This window comes from Sinocyclocheilus rhinocerous, unplaced genomic scaffold (assembly GCF_001515625.1).
Source record: "Sinocyclocheilus rhinocerous isolate Xijiao unplaced genomic scaffold, SAMN03320098_v1.1 scaffold780, whole genome shotgun sequence".
NCBI lineage: Eukaryota > Metazoa > Chordata > Actinopteri > Cypriniformes > Cyprinidae > Sinocyclocheilus > Sinocyclocheilus rhinocerous.
The window spans coordinates 133,644-143,631 of record NW_015654937.1 but is presented as its reverse complement, the minus strand read 5'-3'; the positions used below and the strand labels follow the sequence as shown (position 1 = coordinate 143,631).

Below are 9,988 nucleotides of genomic sequence, written 5' to 3'. Positions count from 1 at the left end.
TCACAGCGGCTCCGTTCACAGTAAATGCTGTTCCACAGGAACTGTTATCATTTACATGTGTGGAGCGGCTCAAACTCCATCTGTGCATGTTGTTGTGAGTTTGGGTTTATTATAACGTTCATCTGGGATCGCAACGTGCACCATTTCATCAGATTTGTAAGGTAAATCATTTATTAATCCACGCAAACACAGGAGAATACATCATTATCTCGCGGTTTCAAAATAAAAGCTTAAACCCTCACTTTACACGTTTTGATGGCCACATATTCATTAAATTACAGTGGCTATAGCATAGTCGTAAAGAAATTGCCAAATATTAAAGATTAACTGGACATTTGAATTAAATGATGCTTGGTAAATATTAAACAAGTATTAGATCGCACAGTAATGTGTAAAAACAATCGGCAGGCCGTTGGCGCCCCCTGCAGGCCTTTGTTGTAATGCGTACTGTACATTAGCTCTATTCACTGATCTATAATAGAGATTATATTATTTTATTTTATAATTATATATATATCAGTGGCTCTATTACCTTATAATACAGTATTTTAACAATTTTGTTCAATAAAACCATATGATTTCTTTTGATACTTTATTTGAACTAATTATTATTTCCTCATTGCTATTATATATGTATTTCATGTGGATATATTGACATTAAGAACGTGCTGACTTTCTCAGACTTTTGTAATTATTTTCTTTTTATTTCATTTTTATTAGGTTTGTTTACATTTTTACTCTTTTAGTTTTACATTTCGTCAATGGCTTGTTTACATATCTTTTTATGGTACACTACTGAATGGCAAAGTTGCAAGTTTAATAAAATGTTGTTTAAAATTGTTGATTTTTTTGTGGGTAATTAATCATTTAGATTAATCAATAAATTAGTCGATAGATTAATCGAAATAAAAATAGTCGTCAGTGGCTGCCCTAATCGTATCGTGATGAACTATCCGATTTGCACACCTAGTACAAATGCAGATGGCTGCGCATTTATTTGTGCTATCCTAGTATATGTGTATATTTCAATAATGTACTAAGAGGGAGCGTGTATAACCATGCAATATTTTTCATTTTGTTGCGTTAAACTGTAAACGTTTTTTTCCATTCCATTGCACTACATTGTTTTTCTATGTAAACATGCACTTGATGGACGTGTTTAACCATTAAGCTTGTTTTGCTCTGCTGTGTTTATTTGTTTATGCTCTTAAAGCTGCTTAGCCAAGCACACTTGTGGTGTTGCCATGTCCACTTTAATATGCATCTTTGGGCTTATTTGTTCCAAAATAGTAAGAGATGATGTAATAACTTAGTTCAGTTGAAGTGTGTGCGTGGCCTTTATGCCAGTGTCAGTTATTTGAACGGAGAAAAGTCAGCTGTTAATGCGGTCAAAATGCTTGCGCAATAGGGGTGGCCAAGCTTCAGTTAGCATGGCCACCCCGTAGCTATGCCCCTGGTTGTAGCCAATCACAGACATGTCTGTTGAGCATGTGAACGTAATGACCAGTCAGATGTGTTCATTTTGCAGTATAGAACTTTATTTATTATAACAGGAGTTTTTGCAATAGTGCGAAATATTTACATTCTGACCTGAATCCGAAATTGTGGTGATTGTTACAGTGATAACCATAAGTGATGGATGGGATAAAAAAAAAAATCTGATCTGTCAAAATAGATCTTGGCGTGTAAATGCAGACTAATAGACTTGCCACTTGCCACTAATAGACTTGCCACTTCTAATGAGTTTCTTTGTTCTTTATTTTATTACTAACTTTTTATTTGACCTTTGTAAAGCAATGTTTACTTTAGAAATATTTGAATATATCATTATTATTATTAGCATTAATAATAAATTAATTTGTTTGTTTGTTTGTTCATTTATTTTCAAATAGTTAAATAGTTCCAGTAGTTTTTGCTAAAGTACCAAGAACTGTGAAATTTTACTGGTACAACACTATTTGTAGTATTGTAACTATCAAATTCTGAATTCATTATTGTGAATTTGAACCTGTAATTGTTACACTCTAAATAATTAGTTTTTCACTATGAAATATGGTCTGAAAAATTTACAGAGAAGTCTGGAAGTTTGAGTCTGGAAATGTATGTAATTTTGAAATGGAAAATGTGTTGGGACCCTGTAGTGCAGGACCCTATTGTTTTGTTTTCCTTAAGATTATTTTTATTGCCCAAGCAAAGAAAGTAGTGATAATAAGTAGTTATTATGTAATTATGTTACAATTGTATGACGCAAGTGACCTTCATCCACCACTGGATACCTTCCTTGGGCCATGTGTGTGGACCTTACAGTTATTACCATTGTAATATTATCATTACCATTGCCAATAGTTGCATTACCACAGTGAGTGTTACATACAGTACCAGAATGGAGCCACGTAGTTGCAGGGAAAAATACTTGATAAATTTAAAAAATCAGATATTTATTGAGATTAATTAATTATATATTTTTTCTTTTCCCCCAGACATTAAACTTTTTCATTAAAAAAGTGCTCTCTACTTATCTCTCAATGCTTGTATGGAATTTTTTTGGGCTAAAAAACATTTTCGCATGAAACTATTTGAGCTATCCAGCTGTCATTAATGTTCCTATCATATTGTGGGTTGGAGCCAAGCCCTTTCTCTTTCATAAGCAAGGGGAATAATGGGATTCTCTGTCGCTCCCCATATTTGATAATCGCAAGTTTTGTATTTTCACTCCGTGACAGAACTGAGAAATGCCTACCTTAGAATCTATCACTGTCCCAGGATTGTGATAGACTCATAATTTAGTAACATTAGTAATCGCTGCAGTTTTATGACTATTCAACTCTTTGTTTTCTGTACAGATGTATCTTGTCATCTTTCCAGAGGGAACCCGCTACAACCCTGAGCTCCAGAAAATTATCAATGACAGTCAGGCTTTTGCTGCTAAAGAAGGTATTGTTCTATTGGATGGTTTTATGCATCATGTTTTATGTTGTTGATTGGATTTTGAGATGTGGGCATTAAACTCAAAAGTAAAGTCAGATAAAGCTGGCAGGGGCAGGGTTTAAGCAGACTGTTTGAGTAGTCCTGCATATGTCATCAGATAGAAGTCATTTCACTTGAAGATCCGGTTATGACTTTTTGATTAAGCATTTACAAGGTCAAATAAAAAAATTAATTAAAAAAATGTAAGCAATATGCATTTAGAAACTAGAGTGAATTTTCATTTAATGTCAACTTTAAAGGAACAATTCACCAAAAAAAAATATATATATATATATCAGTCATTAGTTATTTAACATTGTGTTTCTTTATATTATTTATGGTGTTATTTAATGATAATCAGCTGTTATACAGTATGGCTTGGAGTATACCAACCAAGACCAAACACCTTTTACTCAAAATTCACTTCTATTTGATATTTAAAAGCATAACATGTGCACTATTATTTGACACATCCATAGAACTCAGGAATGCAAACTTTCATTTTTAATTCAAAATAGGTCAGTTGTGTGATTTGGGGGTGGGAGTGATGGTACTTGTGTGTGTGCTCTGGTTTTTATGTTTTTGCAGTGATGAGTATTGTATCCAATTACAGGCATGTTGAAAGCAATGACTAATAAGTATTTACTGTAGTTTATTCCGAATGAGCTCAATATCTTGCCGCAAGTTTACTGACTGCATTCTACACACTCGCAAATCATCTCATTATAACAAAGAAAGTGTAGACCCAATATAAATAAGAGTTCCCTATCAAAACGGTCTCTCACATTGAGTTTATGACGCTTGGGACATACTCCGTTTTCCTCCAAATACTGAAGCCCGATTTGTTAACGTTTGTGCAGCTGCACAAACCTATGGCATTTCAGCCCACCAAAATATGGGTGGGCCGACTGCCTATTGTTATGACCTGTGGATCAAATGGAAGCAACAAAACGAGGGACACACGCAATCAGATTTAGGCTCAGAGAAGAAAGGCTTTATTAATGCAAAATTAACTCTATAATAAAACTAAAACAAAACAAAAACAACAACGATATTTCTGTAAACATCAACATCATCGGTGTGTTATGCAAGGTGCCTGGCTGAATGTGTAATGTGCTGTTGTAGTGTTGTAAAATGTTCAAAACAAACACAACACAATGTCCCAAGCCCACGTCCCCATTCTGACTCTGTTAGCAATCTATTTTGACGGAGCATCTGAACCGCAGTGACAGGTGTGCCCAATGGACTGCAGATTGGAGTAAGTCGTAGGTAAAGCCAACGATCACAAAGCTCCCAAAATCAAACAGCATGCATCGTCACACTATATAAGTTGGCGCTGAATGCCATTTCGAATCTTTCTCCTTCACACGGGCGTTGTGTGCCACAAAGACCACAGCCCAGGCAATCGGCAAGTCAATGGCCAGTCTGGTGGTGCTTGAGCGCCACTTCTGGCTAAACCTAATGGAGATCAAGGACGCTGACAGGACTGCCTTCCTCAACTCCCCAGTCTCTCCCTCTGGGTTGTTCGTTACAGGCCATGTGCCAGAAACCGTCCTGATCTGTCAGGAGAGAAGAGGGTTATGTCCCACTGAGGCTAGACCTCCCTCAAAGAAGTCTCATGTTTGCCTTCCAATCCCCCATTCAGCTGTGGGTGTTGGAGGCTCTGTTTACACTGCCAACTCTCACTTTGCACTCACCCAAGCAAACTACCGCTGTGAGAGCAGACCCATTGGCTATAAAGAGCACTTCTCCTCTTCGCGACACCTCGTGGTCAGTTCCCTGTCTCCATGCAGCGACCTGCCGCCTGAAAAACTCGGACCGCTTGCCGGCTGGCTGCAGACTTGGGAAGCCATCCTGGGCTTAATGGGTTCTGCAAACTATAAAACGTGGCTACTTGCTTCAATTTGCTCGCAGACCTCCCTGCTTCAAAGGTGTGGTCGAGACTTCGGTTCAGGACATGCTTACGTTCTCTGCTCCAAAGTGCAGTATCTGCTGGCAAAGGGAGCTGTCAAAACGGTCCCATCAGAGAGCAGCAAGTCAGGGTTTACAGCCGCTATTTCCTCATTTCAAAGAAAAATGGTGGGCCCAGGCCCATTATCAATCTCAGGCTCCTGAATCGCGCCTTAATTAGGTGGCCATCCAGGATGCTGACTTTAAAACAGATCCTCGAGACTGGTTTTCATGAAAGTAAGATGCTTACTTTCATATCCTAATAGCCATCACAGACCGTTCTTGAGATTCGCGTTCGAGGGGGTGGCTTACCAATATACAGTCCTTCCATTCGGACTGTCCCTGGCTCCACGCACTTTTACCAAGTGCATGGACTTAGGTATGCTCTCTCCCCTCTGAGGCAGATGGGAATCCTTGTCATGAAGTACCTCGACAACTGGCTGGTTTTAGCCCGGTCAGAAAACGAGCTCTGTACTCAGAATCAATTCAGCCAAGAGCTGTCTGTCTTCCAGCAGGCGAGTCGGTTTTCTGGGGGCAGTTATAAACTCACCCCAGATGCGGGCCTGGTTCTTGCCGGAATGCTCACTGAGAATTCAGTGGCTAGCGGCATCTTTAAAGATAGGGGCTTTCTTTCCCCCAAAACTTTCCAGAGAATCCTGAGGCTGATGGCAGCTGCGTCCCCTGTGATACCTTTGGGCCTTCCCAGGAGTCCAATTGGGTCTGACCTCCAGAAGAAAGGTTGTTACGAAAAAGGCTTCCAACTTGGGTTAGGGAGCTCTGTGTGAGGGCAGCTCGGTGTTCGGCTATTAGTCCAGCCTGGAGCAATGCCTGCACATCAACTGTCTCAAAATTATGGTGATTTTTTGAGCCCTTAAAACCTTCTTGCCAGCCCTGAAAGGGCACCATGTCATCATCCATTCAGACAATATAACAGTGGTGGCCCTCATTAATTTGCAAGGATGGCCTCTGTTCGTAGTCTCTTTACAAGATGGCAAGACGCCTCCTCCTATGGACTGCAATCTGGGCTCATCGTGGGTGGTGCATGTGCTTAGCAGACATGCTGTCCCGGGGCAGTGTGTCTCCAGGAGAATGGAGACTTTACCCCCAAACATTTCAGATGATTTGGGAGATCTTCAGAAAGGCAGAGGTAGACCTTCGCTTCAGAACACAACTCTCATTGCCCAAAATTTTTTCCAAGGAACAGGACATGCTGGCCGGCCCGTGAATGGCCCAAAGCCACCTGTACACCTTTCCCCCGGTTGCTCTGCTCCCTCTGGTCATCAGACGGATCAGGGAGACCGGATGCTCAGTTCTAATGGTGGCTTTACTCTGGCGTAAGCAGTCGTGGTTCCCCGACCGACGTTAGCCCATCCTGCCTCTGAGGACAAGCAGGGAGCTAAATTACTTTGCCGGTCCGGGCCCTCAAGATTTATATGGAGCGCTCTAGCCAGCTTTGGAGGCCACTCCAAAGGGCTGCCAGTTACGAAGCAGAGATTATCCCACTGGATAGTGGATGCAATATCCCTGGCTTGCCCCTCAGTGGGCTCTGAGTGCCCCATTGAAGTGAGGGCCCACTCCACTAGGGGGATGGCCTCCTCCTGGGCTTGGTCCAGCTGAGTTTCTATTGGGGATATTTGCAAGCAAGCCGGCTGGTCATCGCCATCTACCTTTGGTAGGTTTTATAACCTGGACGTCCCTGCCCTTCAGGAACAAATCTTGTCCATCTAATTGTCTTGCATCCCTGGTAAGTGGTCTAGACTGTTTTGAATGTGTGCTTCGGCTGATGGCCCGGGCCTCACTAGTTAGCCTGTGTTTCTTAGGGCCCTCAGAGCGGTTCCCTAGAGCTGGGCTCGCAGAACAGCTTCCATTCTGACCTTATAGCACAGTGCTATGGTAAATCGTTCCCCCAAGCGCCATAAACGCAAGGTGAGAGACCGTTTCGATAGGGAACACTCCGGTTACTAACGTAACCTTGGTTCCCAATGATAAAGGTTACGTTAATAACCAGAGCGATTCACTGGGCAGTGTGTAGTTTATTGACTACAGACTTCAGTCAGCATAGTGCCATATTTAATTTTTGACAGGAATGAAAATGAGGCTGTGAGGGACAGAAGAACTGCGTGTTCAATGGATTGTACTGTTGTTTAACAACATAGTTGTTAGCAGGTGAAAGGTGAAACGAAAATAAAAAAAGCTTTCAGTAAATAAAAAAACATTAATATATAAATAAAATATATTTTATATAGTGCGTGCCACTGTAAGTCTATCCCTCAAAGCATCATTTTCATCATGTTAAATTCAATAGGGCATATACACTGACTAAGGCTATTACAGTTTTTGCGCAAGTTATGCTGTAAAGTAGGGCTGCAACAAACTATTATTTTGATAATTGATTAATCTTTCAATTATTAGAAAGATTAATCGACTAATCGTTGATTATTTCACTGAGTAATCAGTAGGCTTTGATTATTCAGCTTTTGCAATTTAAAATAGTTATACAAATTCTATACATTTTCATATACACAGAGCTGCTTTATTGCAGAAAATCAAGTTGTAACTGAAAGCGACACTGACACAGTTTTTTTTCATGATTAATACTGTAAAGCTGACATGACTTGACTTTACTAGAGTGCCGATTGCAAAGCTGGTGATATCCACATCGCTATCATCAGATTGCTTTCTTAACTGCTGTTTTCCCACAGCATCATGTTTGTTGTGTTTTGTTATTGAGAGGAAAGCACACAGCACATATCTATATCATATCTTACACATTCATCTAAAAACCGCTTTCAGCAGTTCAGGCTGCATTGGGATGTTCGCTAACCCCTAACCGAAGAACGAAAAAGAACTTTGCAGTGAGTATATCGGGGCCTTTGCACATGACAGCATTTTTAATTGTAGTTTGGTCCGGCTTCGTTTGCACTTACATGTCTCCTTCTGTTGGATTGTAGCAAAGAGCGTGGAATACACTAGTCAAACCACATTACTGCAGGACCTTACATTAGGTCATATGAGATCAAATGACTATTCGTCAACAAAAAGATAAAATTGTCGGCGTTGTCGATAATGTTGACTAATTGTTTCAGCCTTGCTGTAAAGGTACCATTTTTTTGCTCGCTTTCTTTTTGAGGAGTGACAAACACTGACAGTGACATTTTTCATGTTATCTCTATGAATGAAAATGAAAAATGTAGATGTTCAAGATTCGTAAATAAATGACATTTTATTTATTTTTTGGGTGAATCCATTTACGCCTACAGTAAGCAGAGACTATTACTACACAGAGTTTCCCAAAGGCATCATAAAAATATATAGAATTTTATAATTTATTTTTCAATCACTAATAGATGGCTAACATTTCTGAATATTTTCCCAATGTACTAAATTGCAGTTTCTCAAACTAATTTACCTGCAATAGTCATGTTGTCTTGCCTATTGCAGGACTTGCTGTGCTGCAGCACGTTTTAACACCAAGAATGAAAGCATCACATGTTGCCATTGAGACTATGAAGGAACACCTGGATGCTGTCTATGACATAACTGTTGCATATGAGGGAACACTCACAGCAGACGGCCAGAGACATCCAGCTCCTACAATGCCAGGTATGTTGTTATTGCTATACATTCAGTTTGTAAGCAGCATGTTTACTTTTCTCAACTAAAACAGGAAAGAAGGCAGACACACAGTGTTAAACCATTAATTGAGGACTGTAAAAATACAGATATGTGAATTTCCTGTTACTTCCTGTAAACAGTGATTGTTACAATGTGTTATTTTCCATTTGTTCCCAAAAACACTAAAGCAGTAAGAGGTTTCATAAACAGTAGCAACATTTAGGTAGCTGTTAGGATATTGTCACATCCTTCTTTATAAAAAAAACAAAACAAAACTGGTAAGCAATAGGTCTGTCGCGATATCAAAGTTTCAGTGATGCGTCACATTTCCCGGTCCAAGTGCTCTGTCAGATTCCACAAGCAAACAGCAAACGGTGCTTATATACAGTACACACACGGTGTGCTGTAATACTACTTAAAAATCATGATCCTGACCTTTATCTCCATAATGAAATCGGATTTGACCAGAGAGTGATTCATCTTTTATGAATCGTTAAAATATTGGTATCTGGGACACTGAACATGAAGACGGTAGTGTTCACCTAACATTTTTAAAGCTTTGCTTAAAGGTATGCTATAAAAGAATGGTGATCATAAATTGCTATTGAAACGTTGTAGAGACTTGAACCCAGAAAGAGTATTCATTACATAATGAATTGGCTAGCGGATATTAGTAAAAGCTTATATGATATTGTTCATAATCCTTTAAAAAAAAAAAAGAGGATTAATGTAAATAATTTATTTATTATTCACAATTATTACACTCAGTTTCATCCAACGATGCATGTTAAATATAGTAAATAACTTTTTACCGTTTATAGAGTAACCTACAAGACTGACCAACGGACTCAGTGGAGAGAAGAAGAAAAAAAGTCCAGTCTTGCTTTATTTTTGGTCAAACATTTTTGTTTTCCTTGTTTATTATATAGTGGCCCACCACAGTCTAATTTGTCCTGCCACAGTTTCATAATGAACTGAAAATATTTTTAAACTTCTCATAATAACATAAAATAACAGTGTTTTTGCACCATTGCTTTGTCAAAAGATGTTTCAGTTGAACTAAAAACTAAATTGCGATATGATTTAAAGGTGACATATCATAAAAATCTGACTTTTTCAGGTTTTAAGTGCTATAATCAGGTCCCTGGTGCATCTACCAACCAAGGAAACGTGAAAAAGATTAACCCAATCACTTTGTTTAGGAAAGCCTTTTTCTGCAAGCGTCTGAGAAAACGAGCGCGTCTGATTTCGCTCCTCTAGTGACGTTGCAAAGGGATCTCATTATAATATTACCGCCCCTTAATCTGCACATTTCCACCCATAGCACCATCATTTTGATTTCGCAAGCGACAACGGTGTATTAGTTCTAATGCCATGATGAAAGTTTGAGCAAAACATGCTAACTGTTCTGTGTTTGGCTGTAGAGACGAGCACAGAACACTATTTACAGTCCCAG

General features: G+C 39.2%; 1 protein-coding gene across 1 annotated transcript in view; it reads left to right on the top strand.

Annotated features, from left to right (window-relative positions):
* The window catches only part of LOC107717842 (1-acyl-sn-glycerol-3-phosphate acyltransferase epsilon-like), a 67,647-nt gene that overhangs the window by 32,096 nt on the left and 25,563 nt on the right, over positions 1-9,988 (top strand). Inside the window, exons 6-7 of the mRNA XM_016524722.1 lie at positions 2,844-2,934; positions 8,359-8,520. Of these exons, the coding sequence (XP_016380208.1) occupies positions 2,844-2,934; positions 8,359-8,520 (253 nt within the window). The remainder of the gene's footprint in view (positions 1-2,843; positions 2,935-8,358; positions 8,521-9,988) is intronic.